The sequence below is a fragment of the Psammomys obesus genome, unplaced genomic scaffold (genome assembly GCF_907164565.1).
Source record: "Psammomys obesus unplaced genomic scaffold, mPsaObe1.curated_primary_1811, whole genome shotgun sequence".
In the NCBI taxonomy this organism is placed as follows: Eukaryota; Metazoa; Chordata; class Mammalia; order Rodentia; family Muridae; genus Psammomys; species Psammomys obesus.
In genome coordinates, this window is record NW_026596095.1 from 7177185 (window position 1) to 7204035 (window position 26851).

The 26851-nt window shown below is 38.1% G+C and overlaps 1 protein-coding gene across 1 annotated transcript in view; it reads left to right on the forward strand.

Moving 5' to 3' along the window:
• Dpyd (dihydropyrimidine dehydrogenase) overlaps window positions 1-26851 on the forward strand; it is an 844213-nt gene that overhangs the window by 595908 nt on the left and 221454 nt on the right. The window contains 2 exon segments of the mRNA XM_055628041.1: window positions 15358-15478; window positions 16582-16701. Coding sequence (XP_055484016.1) covers window positions 15358-15478; window positions 16582-16701 — 241 coding nt within the window.

Below are 26851 nucleotides of genomic sequence, written 5' to 3' on the forward strand. Positions count from 1 at the left end.
GTCAGAGACATCCCCTGCTCCATTTGCTAGCGGACACTCATGGAGATTAAGCTGCCCATCAGCCATGTCAATGTATGGGGTCTAGGTCCAGTCCATGCTCCTTGGTTGGTGCTTCAGTCTCTGTAAATCTCCATGGGCTTAGGTTAGTTGACTCTGTCTTCTTGTGGAGTACTTATCCCCTCCTGGTCCTGTCATCCTTATCCCAATTTTTCCACAAGACTCCTCAAATTCTGCCTAATGTTGGGCTGTGGTTTTCAGCATCTGTTTTGGCTTGCTGCTCAGTGGAGAATCTCATAGAAGAGTAATGCTACTCTGCTGTCTGCAAGCATAGGAGTGTCATTAATAGCATTATGGTTAGCTCTCTCCCATGGGGTGTGTCTCAGGTTGGGCCAGTCCTCAGCTGATCATTTCCTCAATCTCTTCTCCATCTTCTTTATCCCTGTACTTCTTGTACGCAAGGGTAAATTTTGGGTTGAAGGTTTTGTGGTTGGGTTGGTGTCCTCCTCCCTCCACTGAAAGTCCTGCCTGGCTAGGAGGAGGCCACTGAGAACTCTGAGTCCCCAAATTCTCAAGGGTTTATCTTACCTGAGGAAGTAGTCTCTCTACCCTCAGCAAATGTTCTCCCATTCCCAACCCCTGAAATACTGGTCTTATTGCCTTTGACTGAGGAATTTTATCCTTCATTTTCTGCTAAACCAGCAATGACTTCCTGTGATGAAATTGTCAGGCAAGATAATATTCATGTCCCCAGGATCCAACAGTAGTTACCTCTAGACCTATAACCAGTCTTAAGTCTAAGCCAGCTCTTTAGGGGAAAAGAGAATGTCCAATATTATTTATAGTCAAACTTGTAAACAATCTCAAAGCTCCCCAAATAAGAAATTTATTATGTATTATATGAAGTATTATGAATGAAATATAAATATTCAAAATATATAGTGAAGAAGACTAATGACGTAGAACACCGTGTATGATATAAAAAGTCTAGGCTGAGGAAATAACTCACTCAGTTATGTACTGAATGTAACCATGAGAATCTAAATCCATTCCCCAAAATCCATGTACATATACAGGGTTCTCTGTATAGCCTGGCCTAGTCTAAATGGTGAGTTCCAGGCAAGTGAGAGATCCTGCTTCAGAAAACAAGATCTATGATACCCAAGAAATGACACTGAAGTTTCAACTCTGGCCAGTACACAGGTACACATGAAACAACATACATATTCACACACACACACATGCACACACACACACAAGCACAGACTCTATGAAGGTTATGTAGATAAAGTGATAAACATAAAAAAGTTTGAGGAATGTTTAACCTAACTCAAATGAAATAGATGAAAATATTTCTTTGCAATATTGGTTTTGTTTAGTTAGCTTGTTAGGTGCTTCCATTTTTCACTTAAGCCTAATTCTCATCCACAATCATTAGACAATACTTTTTGCAATTAAGTAATCACTTTATTTTAAATAATTTCTGAAGAAAGATTTATGCAGAAGAGTTGTATAAATTATGATAAACAGGCTTATGAGACACATGATGTTACTTTAACCTGTAGCAAGATAAGGAAAATATTCACATAAAAATTGATGATCCTAAACATTATCAGAAGCAGGACTGCCTATGTATCTTCCCGGGGGTAATTTGAAGAAAACAGTAAGCCATAAGTATTTTTGTACAATAAGGGGGAATATAAATGAGAATATTTGGCAAATCATTAACAGTTGTAAGTATATTAAGTTTATATGCCCTGGGAATAATTTTAAACACTTGCTCAGATTTCATCTAGATCTGCAATATCAATTATATATTTAATTATCATAGTTCATTCTTCGAGTCTCTGCCACTCGCTTCACATTGTAAGAATTCAGAGATGGGCAAATCACAGCTGACACCTTTAAACAATCCACTCTCTTTCCACTCACGTTAATGCAATACTTCACAACAGAGCAAGTGATCACTTTTTCTGTGTCCTCAGTTCTAATTATGGAGTGAAATATAATTAATGCATGCATTTGTGCACATTTTTATGTCAAGTACAGCTCTAGGGTCTGATAGCTCAGGTTGAATTTACTGATGACTGTCATTGGTTCCACATGTTTTCAAATGTCTCTAGCCCAATTCAGTGTCCCTTCTATCTCATATTTTAGCTCTTCAGTTGCCAATGCACCTAAGGGCATTATCTATTGCCTACATTTTTACTTCTCGTTCTGTTTGAGTTCATTACAGCAGTATTATAAAGCAGAGAATGAATTCATTCTTTTTCTCTTTCCCTTCATCCTTTCTTTTCTCTTCCTCCCAGCTCCCTTCTCTTATATCTCTCTATTACATTCAGCAGCTAAGAATCAATGGTCCCATGACTTAATACCTTTCTTTCCTTCTCCTCAATTCACATCAGCCATGATCTGATAACTCTCAACTTTATATTTCTTAAACTCCTCTCTTAAGACGTGGATTCTTATAAACTCACCCAGAGATTCCTTCAGCTACCTAGTCCTGAAAAAGCCTCACCTCATTATGTCTAAAGTCGTTCAGCATTTCTCCTCCAAATCTGCCACTCTTGACTCTATCACTTGGCTGAGAAAATGTTTTCCCCCCGCAGTTAGGATTCCCAGAGTCACAATTTGTTTACACCCTCCAGTTCCATTTTGCTATTTTTCATTATTGCACACTGTAAAACACAAATATATTCAAATTACTCTGTAGATATGAAAGAAGCAAGTTGTGTTTATCTTAAAAAGCCTACCAAGTAGCTTTGAATTCTTTGAATTCTTTTTTTATATAGTGAGTCCTTTGCAATATACTATTTCCTCTTTAAGCTGTTCTTCCTACTTTCTCTGCATGTTGCAGAGACATGCATGGCGGTTATGTTCCTAAAACGTGGACCTGAAGATGTGACCTTCCACGTTTTCTCCAAATAATAAAGAGAAAACTGTTTTTGGGGGAATGACCACAATTCTGATGGAACAAGATAGTAGTCTTTCCTTTTTCTTAATTCCTTCCTATGCACTAGACACTTCTCGTTCCATATCTTCATCAACATTACCATGCTTTGTACAGTTTTCCATTCGTGTCTTCATTCTTATATTGCTCCACATGCCTTACTAAAGCTCCTGACATTTTGAGATCCCGGTAGTGTAAGTTTTAGCTTCTTTAAAAACCCAGTCATGTTATATAAATCTATTTTTGTTATAATCCCAAGTGTAGGATATGGAGATGCGTTTAGTTTATCCACAGTTGATAACCAGCTTGTGCAAAGGAACCTGGTCTATGCCAGCTGAGAACTGCATCGTGGGTCAGGGTGCATGATCTTTGCCAGCTATAGAGAGTTTAATTCTGAGAACTCCAAGAGGGTATAAATAAAGAACGCAGAGAGAGAAGGAGTGAGGGCTATAAGGAAATGGATGGACAAAGAGAAGGCTTTGAGAACAGGGATAGTTAAAGAAGAAGGTTGCTGTTGCTGAACTGCTAGACAGCCTGACAACTAACCAAAATGAAATAAAATAGAGTTAAAAACTAGCACCAACAGATCTTTCATCTATAATCACTTCCATTTTTATCTTTCCTAAATGCCTGGATCTCTCTCACATACTCTCTCTCTGTCTTTCTGTCTCTGTCTCTGTCTGTCTCTCACTCACACACACAGTAGAAGTAAATAAAAACGATTATCTAACTGCTAAGGTAGGTTCCTCTCATTTTGTACATACTTCAAATACAGCAAATTGTTTTGGGTTGCTTTTCTATTTATTTCATATATCAAAACACCAGTATTAAAAGACTGCATATTTAAGGCCAGATATGATGGTGCATGCCCTTAATCGTAGCACTCGGTAGACACAGGCAACTAGACCTCTGTGAGTTTGAGGCTAGCTTGGTCAACTTTGTGAGTTCAGGATAGTCAAGACTGCATGGTGAACCTTTTCTTACCTTCACAGTAGTGACAAGTGCCTAATTAAGAACTTTAGTCCAGGTTCTTGATCACTCTCTGGCCTCCCATAATTCCTTTACTTATCACAGATGAATCAAAACATTACATAGTATGCAAACTCATTTGTTTTGCAGCAGCTACATGTAAAGAGCCAAGACCCTTAGCAAACAGAAAAGTATGAAGCAGCATGCTCTCAGTGTTGCAAGTCCTTAGTCTATATTAACTAAACACCTAATTAGCTCCTGCTATATCTAACTGTTAATTTGTAACCAAAAAAAAAAAAAAGAGTTCACCACAATGCACTTTTTCAAGTGAAAAAAAAAAAAAAAAGCAAAGTTTTAAACTATCTAAGATTAGCAATCTCTGAGTACTTTCCATTTGTTGAGTACCGCACAAGTAAATACCCGCCTGTTTTGGTGATAATATGATTCTGTATATCAAGCAGTGTGAAGATTTTTCCCCTATGCAAGCTTCATCAAGTGTCTTATCAACAATGCAGGCTTCAGGCACTTCCGTAAAGTTGAGTTGGGATAAATGAAAGATCCTTGTCGAATTGGTAATCACGCAGGTATTCAAAGTGAAGAGGTGATCGTATTTTCATTTAATTTCTGTGCCTCAAGATATTTTCCCTTATGGGCTATATTATCATCCTCTGTCTATGTATTCATCTTTTAAGAAATCATAGCTGCTCTTAATACATTTTAAATCAAGCTTCCCTGGATCTGCCTGATACATCCTTTCTTTCTGCAAAGGTCTTTTGAATTGCATGAGGGCTTGCTCATTTTAACATGCTCAAATGCTAAAGGACTTCCTGAGGAATAGAGACACATTGAAATCCCAAAGGCCATTTAGATATTATACCGATTCTAGTAAATTTTCACTGCCATAAGTGAAACTATATTTCAGTTCTAGGGGACTATTATTGTTTTAAGACAAAGTTGATGCCTTACTTTGATGCCTTCCAGGCCCATGGCTCTTTTCTAAGAAAAAGTGGTCAGAGACATATCTGGCTGCTACAAAAACATGTATCCTGATTAACATGGCCACTATTCATTGGACAAGATATTATATCCCAACCTAAACTCAACCTAAACCAAAAGAAGTCAACAGCTTTTTATGGAACATAAAACAATAATTCATGCCTATGCATACTGAACAGTAGCTAAGTATCTATAACAACTCCTAATCACAAGGCCTGACTCTGGCTACAAGATGTCTTACAGAAATGAAGATGACAGAAACCGTACAAGCTTAGAGAAACATACCAAGAATCTCCCTGCTGTATGCAGGCTGCTGTTCATCATTGGGTCACTGTAGATGCCTTTGTATATAGCACGCTGCATTCCACCATGGGAATGCTTATCACTTTTCTGGAGACAGAATAAATGCTTTTGGCTAAATATGCACTAGTGTAAGCTTAGCTCAAGTACTTGTTTTTCAGTTGTGGGAGAGTAGAGAAGATGACTACTTAGTTGGACCTGGTGCTCTAGAATTGTAGTCCCTTCTTAGGAAACGGATGCATGAGGATTTCAAGAGCAAGGTCAAGTAAGTGACCCTATTTCAAATGAAGAGCTTTAAAGAGATGGCTGGAAATATAGCCCAGTGGTAGAGCACTTCCTAGGGTGTAACATGCTCTAGATTTAATCTCCAACTCTTAATACACCAAGACATGGTGTGTTAGTCATGGCTTATATAGATGACATACAGTGGGAATCTCCACAAAATGAGACAGAAATGTGACTTTGAGTGGAACAAAACAGCAAAATATAAATGTTTGGCGACTATTCTAATCTGTTGATTTTGTTTACAAACACGGATCCCAAGGTGAAAACATTTTCCAAAGGAAAAACAACTGGAACTCTTGAACCAGGGAGACAACATATAAATGGGGAGCAACTGGGTAGATGCACAGAGGAAATCAGGACACTAAGAAAGGACAAGCGTGCTCAGTAGTATCGTGATTTATGTTTTCATAAATTATTTTATGTGTGGGGTATGAGTGTGTCTGCGTGTGTGTGTGTGTGTATGTATGTGTGTGGTGTATCCCCACATATTTTTGCAGGTACAAGCACAAAAGACAGAAAACATGGGATATTCTATTCTACTCTATCTCACTACACCTTATTTCTTTGAGATGGGTCATTAAAACTGGAACTAGACTGTCAGCTAGCAAACTTCAGCTCTATATGCTTCTGTCCTTGTTTCCAGACGCTCTAGGTTTACATGTGCTCACAGGTATACTTTATTTTTTTAGTCTCTCACTGAAACAGAGGGTAGGCTTGCCCTACTGACCTCTCATCTCTGACCATCCAATGCTGGTATTACAGGTAGATGTGATCACATCTGTTTTTTGTTTTTTTTTTTTTGTTTGTTTGTTTGTTTTAATGTCAGTTCTGAGACTCATCCTCAGGTTCTGTCTGGTTCTCTCAGTGATCCTTCTCACTGAGCCATTCCTCTAGCCCCAACACCATGGTTATCTATCCTTAAAGTAACAGACATCCATCTTTAAGGAAAATGGAACCAAACACAAGACTCCAGAGCTGCCACGTGTCCTTTAAGATGGTAGACAAATCATGGCTTCTTTCTTGCTCAAAACCTTTCTGTCACTTTCATCTGTCTCTTATTTGTTTGTAATAAACTCAACATAGGCTGAGCTAGTCATGTTTTCTTTCCTTGACATCTGGAAGACTTTAAAAACAGTGAATACCTCTTATTACTCTATTACTCTCTCTCTCTCTCTCTCTCTCTCTCTCTTACACACACACACACACACACACACACACAGTGATGGTTAGTTTAAATTGCCAAAATCTATAATAACCTGAGAACAGAATCTCAGGGAGGGATTGTCTAAATCATATTGACCTGTGAGCTTGGCTGTGATGGATTTTTCTTAACTGGGTTAGTTGAAGTGTGAAGACTCAGCCCACTGTGGCTAATACCATTCCCTAGGCAGAGGACCTTGGGCTCTGTAACATTAGAGAAAGCTAACAGACCACTAAGCATTCATTCACTTCTCTCTGCTCTTGATTGTGGATGTAACATAATCAGCTGGTTTAAGTTACTGCCGCCTGCACTGCTCTGCTACGATGGAGTGCAACCCAAAATTGTAAGACAAAATAAACCCTTTCTCTCTTAAGTTTTTTTTTTTTTTGGTCAGGGACTAAGAGATGAGACTAAGACATGGACCTTAAGGCATGGACTCTTAAAGTCTGAAATTCAAGTGCACATAAATAAACCTATATAATCAGGGTTTTTTGAGAAAAATCTAGTATCTACAAGCTTTACGCCAAGAGCTTATCAATGTTGCACTTACATGTTTGGAACCTTTCCTATGCCATATTTCAACCAGAGCCTTCTTAACAAGGTCACTTTACTTCTGGCATCTCATTTTTACTAAGAAAGACAGACATAAGGAAAGAAAGAAAGAAAGAAAGAAAGAAAGAAAGAAAGAAAGAAAGAAAGAAAGAAAGAAAGAAAGAAAGAAAGAAAGAAAGAAGAAAGAAGAAAGAAGAAAGAAAGAAAGAAAGAAAGAAAGAAAGAAAGAAAGAAAGAAAGAAAGAAAGAAAGAAAGAAATTAGTCCAAAGAGCTGGCAAAATAAACAAGCCAAAACAATCTAGATCTTTCTTCTCTGCTCTTTCTGCAACAGTGGGAAGGAATTCCTTGAGGAACTACATCAGCTTGATATGAATGAGTTCTCCTTAGCTGAAACCATCCATTGTCAAGGGATTGAAGTTTGCTCTGCTATGTTATTTCAAATCGCCTCAGCAGTAATTCCTTTTTGCTTGAATTTCATCAAGTTCTCAGGACAGAAGCATGACTCCCCTAGTCTGTCTTCATCTTAAATGTGTCTCTCAGCACAGTGGGTGCTGCAGGGCACAGTCCACTGTGTCATACTAGTTTCCTCCCCGGGTTAGTTAATCATTCACACCAATATGGGATTATAAAAATACTGAGGTTTTATGCCTGTGGTTGTTTTCTAACTCCAGCTTAGGAAAACAGAAGCTGAGTGAATAGACCAACAGATGTGTAAAATATCAATTGTTATGCTGTTTATATTGGTGCTTTGCATTAAGGAAGCAAATTTCAAGCTGCCTGAAGTCCACAAAAAGTAAAAACTCCTTTTTTTAATGCACGTAAATAATCACTTGCCTTTATCTGCAATGAATCCATACATGGTAGTGAAAGCAGCTGCCTGTATGTTATTACCCACTGACATCGTTTTAGTATGTTCTAAGCAGGGATTAGGATACTGGCTGGGGGTCCAGCTGAGCTCAGTTGGCCCACGATTTTCAACACCTACTGGTGCTGTCAGGAGACTGTGAGAATTGCCTCTTTCTCCATGTACTGTTTTCTCCAGATTATGTGGACCACCTGTTAATAAGTACACTATAGATAATAGTATGGCAGTCAACACTAGCAATCGAGTCCTCCAGGAACTGGTCCCAAGATGGAGTAAGGAGGGTAAAATTTGCTGCGAACTAGCCTTGGTAAAACACAGAGGAAAAAAGCAAAATTATTTGTGTGCCAGGTCTGTAGAAAGTCGTCTGAAGTTACAGATTTGACAGAATCCCTTGCTGCCCCAGTACAGAGCAACTATCCAGCCAGTGTTACCCTATTAGAAGAGATGCATGTTGGACAGAAAGGGTTTGTGGAAGGATTGTACTGCCATTGTTTGGGACCTCCCTTAGCAAAACCTAACCTCCAATGGAAAAGCCAGGTAGAGGTGGAAGATGGGCCACAAGAGACCAGCAGTTCACACCTGCATGTAGCAGGATATGTCTTTTCTTGGAGGAGGATGTGGTTTTAACTATGGCGCCTGCAATGCATGGATTTTCTAAAGCATTTTTATGCTGCGGTTTGTAATTCTGTTTTGGTGCCAAGTGAGATGACTCCTAACAATTAAAAAGACTGATCTTGTAATTGACAGCGCCCATCTAACTTCCAGAGTCTGATCCCAGCCTGTTTATTTGACTCACAGTGGGGTTGTTACCGTAGAGTCAAGGCATTATACAATCAGATAGTAATAGCAATAGTAACAAGAAGGTCAGCCCCTCAAAGACTAGTGCATTGAACTGTGGGGCACGAATGTTCAGAGTCAGGTATTTTGAACAGGTACCTTCTCCAGCTTCATAACCATTAGCACAGTCATTTGGGAGTACAGAAGAAATGAGCTGGTGGAAAGGGAGTGTGAAGACCTGAAGGTCATGGCAGAGGATGAAAATAGCACAAAAAGAACCCCAGGCAACCAGGAGTCGGAGGCAGAGATATAGTGCTTGCTGATCCTTTCCCATTGAGGAAAATTGCAAGCTTCTGAGACAGAGTGACAGAGAAAAGTACCCAGACCAAGAATTCCAGAGTAGTGCTGCATCAGGAACAAACAAGAAAACAGCAATAAGTCATAGTCACGGGGACTGTATAAAAACAAAACAAAACCCAGAAACCTTCCTTCAGCTTGCACATCTATGAATAGGTTGTCTTAGAAGACTCCAGCAAACCCCCAAGTACCATGGTCCAATGGTTGGGATGGGTAGGATCAAGGTTGAAGAGGCTGATGACTCAGCACTGTAAAGTTTTAGCCAGAAGTGGCGGTTGGCAGCCCAACATATCCGGTAGGGTTTCGAGAAATTTTAGGCCTTCATTAGGTGAACAGGTAGTTTTACTTGCTGGCAGATAACCAAGGGCCTTCCACCAAACCCTCTGATTGTAGATCAAAAAATATTTGTTTTTGTAGCTTGCTTTGGTTCCATGGAACATGAAAAGCCATATTTTGTTTGTAACGTGGAGTGTAATACTGGGGCCAACTAGGGAGCCTTCATTTTTGTCACAGAACACTACATTTAAGGAGGTTCCTAGTGTCTCAGGCTCTGTGGTTAGGGATATTAGAAGAGGAGAAAGACACAACCTTAAAAGGATGCTTAGCGTAGTAGAGAGAATTGGGTGACGAAAAAGTCAATTTTAACGATGCTGACAATTGCAGTTAGGAGGCACATGTGGACACACCGTGGAGACATTCATTTGTTAATTGATTCTGGCCTGAGGAGAATCAGATGCTTGGCCCCACAAAGCTTCAATGAAGGTGGTTAACCAGGCACAAGAGAAGGACATTTTGGAGAGAGGAAAGGTTTGGGGAGAGGAAGAGGGGGAGGGAGAAAGGTATACAGTAAGTATATCATAAGTATATGGCTACTTTAGGGACAAATGGACAAATACTGGGAGCATTTTCCACGTGGAACAATGTTGAAAAAGTTGCTAGAATCATCTATATAAAATTCTTGGAATGTAGTCACTGTATCTGCGGAATATATAACTGTATGGTATTTCTTCATAGTTACTAGGTATGTGGCTCCTTTAATAAGAAACTATAAAGACATTTCACAAAGTAGTTGTACCACTATTATAATGCTTAAGTAAGAAAAACATTTCGGGAAACACACATGATAAGACAAAAGTTGATTCAAACCGTCTCCATGCCAACACACAGTCTCTGCATTCACTAATACTCTTACCCCAAACAGTGAACTCTGTCCTAGTTTATTGACGCAGAAAAATAAATTTGTCTCCTTTTCCTATTACCTTATACTTACATCTGGTCTCACAGGTATAAATGAAGCTGGATCCTTTTATAGTTCTAGTTTACAAGTGATCACTGAATTTCACTTTAGGGAGCAATTTCGCTAAAGGAGATGATGGTTTAGAACATGATAATGGGAAAGAAAATTAAGAAGATGAAATAAGCACTCAGATTGATCTTACGGGCCCCAGTTCTCTCCATCAGAGAAGGAGACATAATAAAAAATGCTATCCAGCTCTTGTCATGTCCTGTGAATTAAGACTTAGGAGTTTCTTAGTGGAAAACATTTTATAACTGGTAACATTTCTCAGTGAATTCATTGAAATGCCATCTTCTAAGAAATCCATTTTGAAAAGAATTGTAACAGACTGAAAATTACGGGTAAATTGGAGAGAAATGTTTCTTCAAGTCAAAAACTTCACTTGTAGTTTAGCTTCTTGAGAAGTGCACCTGGCCTCACTCTGGAGTGCTTTTCTTTGAGTGGGGGTGCAGGAGGGGGTCTCAACAGTGCCTGTCAGAGAGCAGAGAGGCCATCCCAAGGGCCTGCGAGGCAGAAGGCCTATGTCCAGAGAGCTGGAGAGGCAGCAGTTGCTGCAATTAGAATCTAAAGGCTTGATTTAGAAACCAAACTTTACAGTCAACTGTTACACAGCGAGAACCACACAAGGTGCAAGGCAACACAGGATTTTCTAGTTTGGACTTATTCTCTCTGTGCAATTCGTAGGAAATTCTTAAGGAGAAGATTCACTGTGGGTAGATACTAGGCTCTTCTCCATGAACACTCCCCACCCTCCTTCTCTTGCTGCCTTCCTTCTATTTTATTGAGACAGAGTCTATGTAGCCCTTGGTGGGCCTGGTACATGCTAAATAGCCAAAGGTGACCCAGAACTCACGGCAGTCCTCCTGACTCAAATCTCCCAAGTGCTGGAGTTTTATGCATACATTGCCACCCCTGGCTTCCATGAAAGTTGTCAAATGGGCCAAATTTGCCTTATCCTCTTATCCTCTTTGTAGCACTTCATAAATATGCCGTGGTTCCTTTGGTTCATGTGCTACTCTTAAAAGCATCATTTGCTCCCCAGGCCTGCCACTCATCCTTTAAAGGACATCGGTGCCTTTCTGCTGATGATGCCACTTTACATGCCTGCCTCAAGGAAATGTGATGTTGCTTAGAGCATTTTCAGATGATTAGATGACTAACAAAAGAGTTAACAAGCATCAAAATACATAACATATATACACACATGCACACAGAAATACTGGCTACTCCTGAAACTGAGCTTGAAAGTTCAGGTTAGGGATTGGCAATTGTTAGTACCTGTAGGAAAAACAAACAAACAAACAAAAAAAACAAAACATTAAAAACTTTCTAATCCCACTAGATTTATGTTTACTAGATTTGTTGAAGGAAGTATTAAGTTATTGTTTTCTAAATAACTGTCCGTTTTCTTCAGAATAATTTCTGACTTACGAAACATTCTTTGAGACTCCATACTTCTAGAATACTGTCATAAAATATACCCAGCTGTCCTTAATAAAGAAATCACCTAGTTTTTCATTAGCTTTATTTATTTGTGGGTGTGTGGGTGTGCGTGGGTGTTGTTATGTACATGCACCTAGAGGCCCACAGAGGCCTGAACGGGTTATTGGATGCCCTGGAGCTAGAGTTAGAGGCAGTCATGAGCTACCCAGTGTTGTCACTGGGAATTGTACTGGAGAACCCTGCAAATGTACCAAATGCTTTTAACTGCTGAACCATCTCCTCAGACCCAAGCCTGGATTTTAATGTATATAAAAAGAGGCAAGTTAAAAATACACCAGGTTCCTTTTTTTTTTAGGAAATAAGGCTAGGTTTATCCGAAGGCAAATAAATGTTACTAAAGCCAAGAAACATAGACTTATGTTAAAAGAGAGAACATGACCTTTTATAGCCAAAGGACAAAGTCACAAATCCATACTTTCAACAAATCCATGGAAGTGGTCCTTAGGTGAGCTGTAGCAAAGGAGAGATTCTATGAGTTTCAGATGTTATCTACAGCGTTCTTAGCCTTGGGGTTGGTTAAGGCTAGAGGTCAGCTCAGCTTACTGAGACGTTTAGCTCACAGTAGAATGCTAGGTCAAACACAATAGTTAAGGTAAATGAGTAGCAAAGGGCTCATGGGGGGATACAAAATGAATAAAGTGTAATTAATAAAAAAAAATAAAAGATTTAAAAAACAAACAAACAAACAAACAAAAAAAAAGGCAGCCTAAAACAATTTGGTTAATAGGCATTATATCAAGGTTTTAGTTAATCCTTCTTTCGTTTTATGTATTTTAGGTTTCTAGAAACTGAAGGTCTTTTTTGTTGTTGGTGATGGTGGTTTTGACATTATTATCTATTCAATTCTTTCTCACAGAAAATATTTCCTGTTTCTGTTTTGGAGATCTGGGAGGAGAAATTATTAGAAGATATGTAAATAAGACTTAAAATCCTGGTTTGTTAAGAAAGGCAAAGTTATCAAAAAGCTATTAGAAGAATGAGAAGGTCAAGGTATAGAAAAAGACATAGTATTTAGAGCCAATTTCATATCAAATGCGGGAAGAACTGAGCAAAGCATGAACATTTACATTTTGCCTTTAATTCCACAAACTAGATTAAATTATTATTTAATAGTGTTATTAGCCTTGGGATTGCTATTGTTGTAGAATATTTCACAATAATGTTGGCCAGAAATTGTTTTAAAACTTCTCAATCATTCAATTTTTTATTTTGAACAACTATCATGATTACTCCTAGCTCGTGTGGGTTAGACTGAAGATTAAAAGAAAAACGTATGTGAATACATCAACCTCAAAGAACCATAGGAAGGTCAAATTATGCTATCTCAAAACAGAAGACGATTCAGTGCAATCACACTTATAAGACCACTGTATGCTTTTAAAAAAACTAAAAAAGTTTGAACAAATTTCAAATTCCTAAGCAATAGGTACCAGGCACTTGCTTAAAGTAGTCAGCTAGTAGAAATGAAAATCAAAAAAAGTCTCCGACAAATATTCAAAGTAAATTATAAATACATGATGGTCAATAGTATTGAAATCCACTTAGAAGCTCTACCAGGTTATTAGTGTTTACTCTATTGGAACCAAATATGTTTAAATATGCTAAAATATGTTTTTGTCATTCATAACAGGCTACCTTCTGTATATTAGGCTCTTCAAGTGATCTTTAAATTATTGTCCAATTCTACCTTAAAGAGTGCTCTCACAGAGGACATGCAATTCACATCATCTGGAGTTACTGTCATTTCTAGGCTAAGTCCCATGGAAATTCATAACTTAGAAATGAAAGTCGCAGGGATGCAACTGCCGTCACAATGCCGATGCAGTGGCCATAAATATTTCATGAACATTGCATGGGCTGGGGCAGATCTCCATTTTCATGAGTTAGAATTTGTACAGCTAAGTCTCCTGATTTTACTATTCATAATGCACTGTGTGCCCCACGGAGCCTTCCATATAGTGCTTTTTAATATTTATGTTTAATGAAGAAATTATTGTTCTGAAAAGTGAACAAACCAAGCCAAAGATTTTTGTTGAAAGTCTTGAGCTTGGCTCAACTGAAATAACAATCAACAGAAATGACCTCGTTGCAGTCTCTCAGCATATAAACACGTAGCTTTTAGAGCAGTACAGGGTGACAAATCAAAACATGCTAAAACCAAGCAAAAAGGTTCCTTTAAAGGTTATAACATTAGAAATTTTATCATAGACAAACTCAAAGGTTAAAATACCAAAAGCAACTTTTTTTAAACACATAAAAGAACATTAATACTTGCTGACTACTTCATATTTTTAATATATGTCTGTATTTCCTGGTTTTTCTTTTAACAACAACAACAAAAACATTTAACTTGCTAAAATAATATTGCTCAGTTTGATAATGAATTGTTATTGCATATTTTAAACTAATTTATCTAAGCACATTATCAAAACCTGCCAGAATAAATTTTGCATTCGACATTTAAAAAAAAAAAAAAAGCTATTGTGTGTGTTGAAATCAAAGAATTTACTACAGAAAAGTGAATTCAATGGGGAGGATGTTTGAGTACCTTTACCTAATGTTTGTCCCACGAGGAAAGAAAAACTCGCAAACTTGAAGAAAGCAGGCTTTTTTTTTTAAGCATCTTGATATTTTATTTCTCTCTCTCTCTTTTTTTTGTCATTTTGATCAATTCTTTCAAAGAGAGGAGTGTTGAGAAACCTCCTCTCATCTTGATAATACTTAAAAAGTAAGCGAATGTCATTGAGTAGCTCATTTGCCAGCCAAAGCTGTTAATCTGTTTTAGCATAAGTATCAATTGCCTTCAGCTGTTTGATTAAGTCACAGATAGTTTCTTTTGAATACACTTCAAACCAGAGTCAGTCTTCTCTAGTGAAAACAACAGCCTTTACCTTTGGATACCATTAACCAGTTCAAACATGTGTGTGTGTGTGTGTTCCCACCAAGAAAGATACTAGAAATTCCATAATGTTTCCAGAACTTAAAACGACACACTTATTATGTTCCTGTTTAACTGAAAGTGAGAAACTTTTTTTTCCTTATTTGCTTTTATGTAATTTTATTAAACAAAGACTTCCTTGAGCAACTTAAACTTTCCAGAATGGATCTGTAGTGCGCCTGCTGTGTACCAACCTTTGCTCCCTAATGAGTTTAGAAATGACACTGCGGAGGAATCTGAGACGTGTATCACGTCACTTCTGGGCAACTCTACTTGCCTTGCACATGCCCAGCTTTGATATTGTTTCGGGACACATTTTGATCACAATTCTTTAATTAGGTTCTATATTTAACTGACCTATTTGAACAGGATCCAGAGCTGGTGAGAAACATCTGTCGCTGGGTTAGGCAAGCTGTTCGGGTTCCGTTTTTTGCCAAGTTGACCCCAAATGTCACGGATATTGTAAGCATCGCAAGAGCAGCGAAGGAAGGTAAGAGCTGAAACTGCATTACTTCCCAGTTAATGCTCCTCCAATGGTTCAGCCATGCTGAAGTAGAACCTTTCCACACGCATACATACATACATACACACACACACACACACACACACATGCCTGTATTTATCTTTTAAGAAACATATCAAGTATCCAAGTGGGTGCCCTAGTAAGGAGAACAGGGACTATTTTTGACATGAACTCAATGGCGGGCTCTTTGACCTCTCCCCACCCCCAAGGGAGGAGCAGCCCTGCTAGGCCACAGATACCTTTGCAGCCAGTCCTGAAGAGACCTGATAAGCTAGGGTCAGATGAAAGGGGAGGAGGTCCTCCCCTATCAGTGGATTTGGAAAGGGGCAGGGAGGAGATGAGGGAGGGAAGGGTGGTATTGGGAGGGAATGAGGGAGCAGGATACAGCTAGGACACAAAGTTAATAAACTGTAACTAATATTAAAAATAAAATTTAAAAATATAGTGTAAAAAAAAAACATCAACTGGATCACTTGGTTTCACAAATGCATAAGGTATTAACCTAGTTTTGAAATACAGAATCATATTTTACACATCTTAACACACATGAAATATGAAGCAAATCTACAGTTCTAGCAGAGAACCCCATGGTTAAGGACTTCAGCATGTACCACCTAAGTAACAGCTTTTGCATTTATCATAAGTTTGAAAAAAGTATTGCCATATCTACACTGAAATTATTTATGTGTCCCTTGCCCTTGTTAAAATGAAGCCTAATGTCTTACACATTTTCTCAACAAGAATCTTTTGAATGTCAAGATCATGTAGTCAATAGAAAACTTTACAAAAACTACAAATTTCATTTCATGGTAATGGCACCCTGACTTGGAACAACATTGTAAATGACCCAGAAATTCACACTGGTTGGAAAACCTTTATGCCAATCTGATGATTAACAGATTGAAGCCATGCTAATCAAAACTTTAAAAAAATATCTAACATTTAAGTGTAACTGGAATAGTCAAATGAATGCAGACATTTGGGGGTAGGAAGTTCTGGGTTGCATGGGCCTGAATGGATTTCAATCGTCTTTTCTTCAAAACTTAAAGATAAATACATGCTTTTTACAGGTGGTGCAGATGGCGTTACAGCCACCAACACTGTCTCAGGCCTCATGGGACTGAAGGCTGATGGAACACCCTGGCCTGCCGTGGGCATTGGAAAGAGGACCACGTATGGAGGGGTATCAGGTGGGTTTTGCTGATCCTTGTGTTCTACTTCCTTGGACATTGCTGGAAGTCAAGAGGTTAGGGACAAGAAAGAGTGTCACATGTCTTCTGACGTTAGATTCTGACATAACTCATTACTGGTCACTACTACTGACCGATATGGTAGGATATATTAAGTATAAGGCTCTAGTCACTACTGGATGAGATGAGACAGTAGCAGAAAAGAGCCGAACTGACTCCTCCTCTGACATCTGATTTTCTCAGTTTCTCAATAGAATGACTATGTTGTCTCTTATTAGTAAAAGTGAACACCATGGCCCTTTAAGAAAAAGAAAGTATCACAATTATAACACAGTTTTGATCATCTTAAATCAGTTTCCATCCTTCCTAGACTTCTAATGTTATCCATTGTTTCTAAAACACCACGATTTCACAACTCAGAACAAACCACTAAAGCGCAGTATTTAGCTGCAGCTGATGAGACAGTGGGCTGAGCTCACACTTTTGCCTATTTCTTCTCATCCTCTTCCACTTGAATTTGAAAAAGGGAGGAAGTTTACTTCCAAGGTCCCTTCTGCTCTTGTTGCCCTCCACACTCTGTTGCTGTGACAACATGAACTCGGCCTTGTGGAGACAATGCTGTGATGTTCTTGACTGTTCTGATATGAGGATTAGTTTCCTTGGTGATAGAGAAATTGGTAAATATACATAAAGTAATGGTGCCCCAGTGTTCCAGAAAGGCATTGCTGAATCAGACCGAAATGGCAAAAAAAAAAAAAAAAAAAAAGCCTTGCCTATGTGGGAAAAAGTCTGTTGTGAGGTTGAAGCACATCCCTGGACCAAGGTAAAACTACAAGGACATGAGGCCACACGATGCTCTTCCCTGCATGCTCGGGCCACCACGTCTGAAGGAAGAAGACTGACAAGCAGCCCAGACATGGCCCCCGAGGTATCAGACAAGCCCTAACTATTGCTGTAGTATGGAGCAACACAGGCTGTGTGAGCAAGGGGAGTCAAGAGACTCCAGAGTTGGGCCTTTAACGCGAGCGACATGTTCCGTCAGCTCATTTCAATTTTTTTTCCAGCCTGTCATGTTGACAGCAAGAGAATAAAGGAGGTCACAGAGGGTTCTGAGCATTAAAAATTAATAAAAGAACTATTGAGGTAGTATTTTATATAAGTAACACCGTTCACGTTTTCTCATTTAAGCCGCAATTTCTGAATACTTTCCTCCGCTATAACTCAGTCTAATAAAACTATGAAATTACAGCATTAAAAAGAGTCTTTCATGTTTCAGTCTTTAAGCATACATACACTGAGCACAGGCTGTACCTCAGGGCCTGTTACCATTTCCAGGAAACTCCATTTCTGAGATTTATAAATACCTATATAAATACTCGCTTGGGCTATAAGCATCAGCAAAGCTGGGGTTGGAACGCTCATTTTCAAAAACAAAATGTCCCTCGCATTTTTAAGGTGCTGTCCCTCATTTCTAATAGTTTCTATATTAAATTCACCTACACTATGGAATCTATTTTGAAAATAGCCTTTCTCCATATGGATAAAACCACCGCAGTCTTTCTCTTTTAAAGGGGTGCTTACTGTAGTTTAAGAGTAGTAGGACCAGAAAATCAGCATAAACTGACAATGATAAGATGTGCTATGGCAGAAGCCAGTGTTATAGCAAAGAACTCTAAGAATGCATCATCATACAAGACCTAACCTTGTAAGATGGCTAAATAATACTGTTTTCAGAGCATAGCTAAAACCTTTCGCTGCTCAGTTAGATGTGCTTTTCAGAAATTCAAAGTCTGATCCCACTTAGAAAAGCACACAAAATATGATGGATTTTTTTTTATAAGATTAAAAGCAATGGCCACCACACATGGCTAACCCTATCACCCCAACGGTTTTCTCAGAGAAAGTTTTAGAACTATTTGACTTGAAGTTTACACTAAGCAAAGTTGACTAATAGTTTGGAGTGGCCACCTAACAGTGTATACCTGTGCTTCCAGACAAGGATCCTTTCTCCAGGTTATTATTTAAGCTCTATATTATGTTCATATTTTTACTTCTGGCATTGAAATACAAGTTACGTGTTTCAATAAAGAGCAAATATCATTACTAAGAGAAAGGTTATGTATTTGGTATACTTCCACATTTCCCTTTTAACATTTTTAATGTTTTCTTTATTTATTATGTGTATTTGTATCTTCATGTGGATTTATTCAAACGAGTGCATGTGCCTGAAGAGGTTAAAAAAGGTCACCTGCGTCCCTGGAACTGGAGTTGCTGTGGCCGGGACCCTCCACCTATAGGTGCTGAGAACCATTTAGGTCCAAAGCAAGAGCAGTCAGTCTACGTGTGCTGAGCCACCTTTCCAGGCCATATTTCAGCATTTTTTTATTTTTAATTTTTTATTACTTCTTTGAGAATTTTGTACTATGTGGTTTGATCAGATTCATATCCTTAATTCTTCCCATATCTACCCTATGCCCTAATCTACTCAACTGTGTTTCTTTCTTTTTTTTTTTTTTTTTTTTTTTATTTTTTTAGATCAATTTGTGTTGACCAAAAATTCTTGAAAGTATAGTCTTCCACTGGATCATGGTTCATTTACCAGGGTCTACACTCTTCGAGAAAATCGACTCTCTCCCAGCAGCTTGTAGTTGCCAACAGTTCTTTGGCTAAGGGTAGGATTTCTCACCCATCTATCCTCTTCATGCTGGAATTTAGTCTGGCTCAGGTTTGCATAGGTTTTGTGCATGTTTTTGTAACCATTGTGAATTCATATATGCAACTGTCTTGCTATGTTAATAAGACACTATTTCCTTGTAGTTGTTAACTACTGCCTCTGGCACTTTAAACCCTTTCTGCAATGATCCTGGAGCTTTGGGACTAGGGCCTGGGGTATAGATGTTCCGTTTAGATAACAGGGCTGTTGCCCATTGAGAAGATAGGCTCAATGAAAGAACGTCAATCAAATTGAATTGTTTCTCATGACTGTTCTGGACTCTAGAGCACTGTTTTGTTTTTTTGTGTGTTCTTTCCAAATACTGTCTTTCAATCATGAATGTGCTCTAAAATTAAGTTTAATGAATTGTAATCAACATCATTTAACGTTTTCACATGTGTGCATGTGTTTGCATATGAGGTTGTGCACCTGAACGAAGTGACCCCTGAGCTGTAGAAGGTGTAGGATCCCATGAAGCTGGAACCACAGGCATTTGTGGGCCTCCTGATACGAGCAATGGGAACTGAACTAGGATCTTCTGGGAAAGCAATATGTTCTCTTGATGACTGAGCCATCTCTCTTCCCATGCAATCAATATTTAAAAAATAAATAAATAAAAACTAAAATGGGGGAAATTCTGTAATGTTTTGAGCACAGTGTTGTTTGGTGAAATTTCTTTCTCAGCTGTACATGTGCAATGAGCATGTGTACACCACGGTAGGAGATGTGTGTCACTGTGACACATGTCAAAATCCTTTGAAGTGATAACGTTCTGACAAAGGTACATTTCTTAAATAAAAGAAGCCAGTGGGCCTGTAAGACGATAATGCCCGCTTGTTGCAGTTTAAAGGGAGTTAGTACACCATTCTGAGGACCTGTCCTCTGCTTGTTATTTTAGAACCTGCATGTTTTCTAACTCTGTAAGTCTGTGGGATCAGAATGGGAATGGGGCTCAAGCACACGATCTAAACTCATAAAGAAATGACTTGATAATGACAGGAAGCAAATCACGAGAGAAGCAGCTGACAAGATTCATGCTTAGAGGAGGAGTATATCAAAGGAGGAGTTGTAGATCAGGTGTGCAAACGGTGAGATGAGAAGGAGAAATCGCGACCAATACACATGAGACGTATTGTCCTGAAACTGATTAAGCTCTGAGTCTTCCAAGTATTTCTGTGGGAGAGACAGCTCACAGAGTAAAGGCGCTTTCCCAGAACCTACACAGTGGAAGGAGACAGAGAGCGCTGGCAGAAGTTGACAGTCACATGTGTGTGGTGGCGCTCAAGCCCTGCATCCACAAGCACCATAAATAAATAAGTGTAAAAAGATGAATTGTAAAGACTAATTGTTCTCTACTCTTCTATGGACAGTATAGAAAATAGTCTTAAGTTGTTACTAATGTTTTTTTTTTTCTTCTAGACTGTAGGCAGAAAAGTTGTTATATCCAATAGTGTATGTGTGCGTGCAACTCATTGCTTTTTATTTATCTGATGGAGAGAAGCTTCAACTTCATCAGGAATATGAACTCTGAACCTCAGTGGAGATTTTTTTTTCCTACTTTAGATTCTTTTTGTTGTTGTTGTTCTTTTACTTTAAAATTTTCGCCATTTTTCAACCATACTCTGAAATAATAAAAGCATCTAATGCAGCCACAACTAAGTGATTGCTACCATTCATCTGTATAAATGGTGTCACCCAGCTGTGGTATGACATGGTCACACAAAGTCCTCCCTGTGGGTAGGCTTCAGTTAAAGATCGTTAAGAATGAATCTTCCGTGGCTTCAGATAAAGGCATGTCGTTCTTACAGCTGACATTGGGGGACAGCCTTTGTTCATTTACAGCTCCATCAGGACAAAGAGATGTTGTGTTTCCTTCAATGGGTCAACATACTTGAAGACGTTTTCTTTTGCTGTTCCTCTGTTTTTAGTTTTTCTAATTCTTGGAGAAGGACATTTTTCTTAGATCTGTTTTGTTCCATTCTATTCCTTGCGTGTACGTGTCTGTCACATATGTAAATACACACTTAGGGAAAAGTTATTAAATTTCCCTACAGACAATATTTTAAATAATATTTCAGGGTTAGAGAAATTTACTTCAAACATATTAAGAAACAGACTCATTGTTTTGAAGTATTTTGTTTGCCAGTTTGTTGTAATTTCTCACAGAATGGGAACTCCTTATTTTAAAATTTTGGATGCTTGCTTGAAATTTAATTATGTACATACTTAATAGAGTATGAATAGAGCCCACTGTCTATGGGACTGGGAGGAGACTACAATCAGGATATAAAGTGAATAAATTATAAAAAAATAAATTTAAATTAAAAAGAGAGAAGATCCCAGTCTTTGGTATTAAACCTAATAAGCTGGTATTATTGATTTCTGAATAATTCATCAAAGGTGGACTTCAAGTCTGACTCTTTAGTTGGAATGTGCTAATCCCAAATAGAATGTTACAGAAGCTGTGAGAAATGGTTTGTGCTTTTCTCAGAAAAATGATAATGGTGGACCAATACATTCTCATACTGTCTTCAAGTAAATAATGCTTCATTCGAAGCCTCACTCTGTGGACACCAACTTACAGCTGTATGACTCGTAAATCATTTTCATAATTAAAAACTATCAACCAAAGGAAATATAATTCAAAAGTGATAACGCTAATTTGAAGCTCTTTGATGGTGTAGGACTAAGCATGCACAGTGTTTCATTGAGAAAAACTTGCATAGTATATCCTTCAAAAACTCACAAAAAATAGTAACTTTAAAAGATTTCACATTCAAATTTTATTACATTGATACTGTGTATGTGCCCTCCAAGTCTTTCATCTCCCCCTTCTTTCATAAGATTCCCTGCACGCAGTCCAAAGTTTGGCTATGAGTAAGGGGAAGAGGCCTGCCTCTGACATGAACTCAGTGGCTGGCTCTTTGATCACCTCCCCCAAGGGGGAAGCAGCCTTGCCAAGGCACAGAGGAAGACAAAGCAGACAGAACTGATGAGACCTGATAGGCTAGGGTCAGATGGAAGGGGAGGAGGACCTCGCCTATGAGTGGACTATGGGAGGGGCACAGGGAGAGAAGAGGGAGGGGGGTGGGATTGGAAGGGGACGAGGGCCGGGCTAAGGCTCAGATACAATGTGAATAAATTGTAAAAATAGTATGTATGTGGTGTGTGTGTGTGTGTGTGTGTATGTAGTGTGTGTGTTGCATGCATGCACAATTATGCATATATGAAGGTCAGAGAACAACTTGAAATAGTCAATCCTCTCTCACCCTATAGGTCCCAGGGATTGTACCCAAGCCCCCAAGCTCTGCAGCCCAGTCCAAGTCTTTGAATATCGATTTCACTTTGCATAATTTACAGTAGTTTTAAGGACAGTTACTGAGGCTGAACTGCTGGGTTGACATGACTTAGCAGAGCCCACTCTGTCACTGGATTCTTCATGAATACAAATCCGTTGTAATCCAATTTCATCAGCAATTTAAGCTTATATTGATGGCATACAAGTGACTGTTTATGTAAAGTGACTATTTATGTAAAACATGCAATAGATTAGAAACTCAAAAGTCTTAGTTACACTTTTCTTTAAATAACTATTTTCAAACATACAGGCTACCGCTGCTTTTGGCGAATTGCTTTAAGTCCTTACATTACACATCACAATTATAGCACAAAATGGTGTTGGTATTTTTATTAGGAAGTAGTCATTAAGGGTTGGACTTTTTAATGTGTCAATCACATGATTAGTGATGCATGAGAACCTTTTAGAAAAATACGCCTACTATCTGTCATGAAATTGAAGCTATCTATTGTAACCATCTTTATCAATAAAAGTTGAAGTTTTAACACTGGAATGTTTAAAATAATTTAATAGATAAAGATAAAATATAGGAAACAATGTGTTGATAGACCATGCTATAAAAAAAATCATTTTAAACACTACATTGTATTCTCACCTTTATCCCCCATTTGGTGAATATACTAAAATAAACTTTTAAAAAATGTTCTGTTATTTCCTTGTATATAAAACATTAGTAGATTATCCTACAAAGAGCTTGTTATGTAAGTGTATATGAGGTGTATTTGCAGAACAGTTCGAAGTAGACATATCAAATAAAGATGTTGAGTCTCAATTTTCATTATAAATTATCGCTTTGGTTCAGAGCAACTCACCATTAGAAATGTGCTCATTTAAATAATGCGCACTTGAAAATACTCATGCACTGACTGACAAGGAGTCCCCTTTCCATGGTGCTCCCTTTGCTGGAGCTCACATGCCTCGCTGTTTAACCACTACTGGTCTGTGCAAGAGATCGTGAGAGTGCTGGCTACCTGTCCTACACAAATCCTCACTATTCATGTTTGCGTCATGGCAACAAAGCAGACAGAGGAAAAATGCCAAGTGCTGAATTTTAGGCACAGCCTTGACTTGCCTTAACATTCCAGCCAAGTAGTAGTTATGAGATGCATTTTTTTTTTTTTTTTTTTTACTCAGCTGCCATGTCCATAGATGCTTACACCTCATAGACAGACCAGGACAAGGGTTAAAGCTTACAGCAAATATCAAGATCTATAACCTCTCCTTGGGTATTTTAAACTATCCAATGTCCTGCAGATAAATGATTAAGCAGTATGTAAGAGCCAACAAAACCACAGATCCTCTGATAATTTGTGTATATGTGGGGAAATTAGGAAAATAAATTAACATCTGCACCAATTCCTACAATAGTTGAATAACTTTGTAAACTAAAAGACCCTGACAAGCATATTATGAAAACTTAACTTTGCAGTGATGGTGATGAATTATTAAATTTCATTCCTTGTGTGTGTATGTTTTTATCATAAAGAATGATGTCAAGCTTGAAATTAATCAAAAAAGGTTCTATTATGAAAGTGAAACTAGAGAGTATTGTGTCAATGTCAGAGCTTGAATTTAAATATTCAGAGATTCATAGATATCTACTGCACTAAAATATCAGTGTAGATACACGTCAGCAGCTGTTTAATTTAGGACTACACATCTCCGTAGCCTCCAAAATGGTTCACCGTGTCACAGTCTCATACAGAACACTGGTACAGTACGTCGGATTAATTAATGAATCCTTGCAGAGAACTGAGTTCTCAGTATGTCAAGATTTCAGTTTTATGTTAAATATTTTCTAAAGGCCAGACCCTGAAATCTCAGGGGCAGTCCCAAGCAGTGAGCTGTGAATTTAACCATAGGCTAACTGCTAATGATAAGGAAAAGACTCCTAGCTGAGGCAGCTGTAATACAGTCATTGGATTAGGCTATCAATCACTCTGTCCCCCAAGGAAACGAGGAAGAACACTAAACAGTGAAAAGAGAAGCTAGGAAAAGGAGGGCATGACTTGAATGAGATTCCCCGCCATCTTTACCCAAGCTTCATCTAAAATCCCTGGGCATTGGGGACTGATGAACTCTCTGACTTTACTCCATGAAGCAGACACATTTACTCTTCACAACTAAAGGACTATCTAAATGCCCTTCCCTCTTTTTTATCCAAGAATTTTTAAACCTGCTGGAAGCAAATGGCTGAGGACATAAAAAAATATTGGATTAATCTTTAGTTTTTTTATTTAAGGTTTATATTGTAGACTTTTTGTATACACAGAATTTACTTAATATTGGAAAAGGGAAATACCCTCTTATTGCATTCTAAAATGCAGTCAAGTTTTGCTTATAGTTATTCACGGGGTGCCCTAGAGTGCAGTAAATGGAGTTGAGCATGTGTGGGAGCCTTGAAGGCTTCTCAGGGTTCCATTACTGACCCCCTTACCTAGGGCTTTGGTCATTTTGTATGGAAGTGGGAAAGGGGCTGGAATTGTGATGTCCTTGCTGCTACTCTGGGAAGAGCACTTTGGAAGAGTAGATGAAGACAAGCTAGTGCTATTGGGCACATTAGTTGAATATGTTACTCCCAAAATAAATTCACAACCTATACTCAGTGTTAAAGTTAGAGAATTATGATATTTAGTAAATAATCATGTCTTTGCCCATGGTCAACCATCTGAAACAAGTAACCATAAATAGAATCATAACTAATTCTTCAAAAACAATAGAACTTATATATGGAAGTATCAGAGGAGAAAAGCCAGTGCTACACCATTTAAGGTTACAGTCTGAAAGCCAACAATTGCTTATGCAAAGAGAATCTAGTCTGAAGGCCTGTGAATTAACATAAATATCAGCAGTACTTTGAAAACCAAACAGGTGTGAGAGGCAAACAACAATAAAATTAAACTCAGATTTGTGAAATACAGCATTTCTTTTCTTTGTGGCCACACTAATACACCAAATAATAATTCCTTTCCCAGAACAGGTACTTAAAAGTAAATTTATGTATTTTTTTCAATCCCTTAACAATGTGGGAAAGAGTATTACAGTCGCTGCTCGTTGCTCTCAATTCAGTTATTTTCTGTTTTTTTCTGTGCAAAGGTATCCATCCCTTTATATGAGCAGAGAGCAGGCCAAGCTCTGACAGTGAAGTACTCCCTCCTTTAGCACAGTTACAGTGTACAATGGGAGTCTTACAGAATCGTGTGCACTATCCATTTGATTTTACAGTCTTCTTTTAGTCATATGTCCAAGTGTTCAACCCCAATGACTTGGTATCATGTGACTTTGAACAGGTCCTGAAGGACAGGGCATAGAAAAACCCTAGACAGGTGGTATGTGTTTCTCCAAGTGGATACTGCCAAGATGAAGCAGAGCAATGGGAAGAGTTAAGATCGGAGTAGAGGACAGAAAGGAATAGGGTGACACCAGCTTCTCTCTACCTGGGTAAAGACTTCAAAAGAAAAAAAAAAGAATAAACCCCACTTGATCATGACATAAAGTTATTTTTATACAGTACTAAATTCTATTTGTCATAATGGCTTAGGAGTTTTTACCTACAATTATGGTATTTATATATTTTTCTATTGTTTTGTCTGTTTTTGATACTGGTTTAATACTTACTTTATAAAATGAATCTGAAAATAGACTCACCTCTCCTTTTTCTAGACTAGATTGTATATAATAAGTATTAGCTCTTTCAATAATTTTTAAATTTCTCCAGGGAAACAAAATGGGAATGAAATTTTATTGGCAAGTTTTTAAAGTGTCAATTTAATTTTCTTAGTACTTATAGAATTATTCAGATTGCAAAAAAAAAAATAGTTTAGCTCAACACAGTGTGGTGACTTGAATAGAATGATCCCCAAAAGCTCGTATATTCCCAGTTGATGTAACTAACTGTTTGGGAAGAATTAGGAGCTATGGTCTTATTAGAGGTAAATCACTGGGTCAGGGATTAGGTGGGGGAGGGGTTGAGATTTCAAAAGGTCATGTCATTCCCAATTAACTAGATAATTATGTCTTTAAGTTTGGTTTATTTGTGGAATGTGTATTTCTGTACATCATTCTGTGGGACACTAACA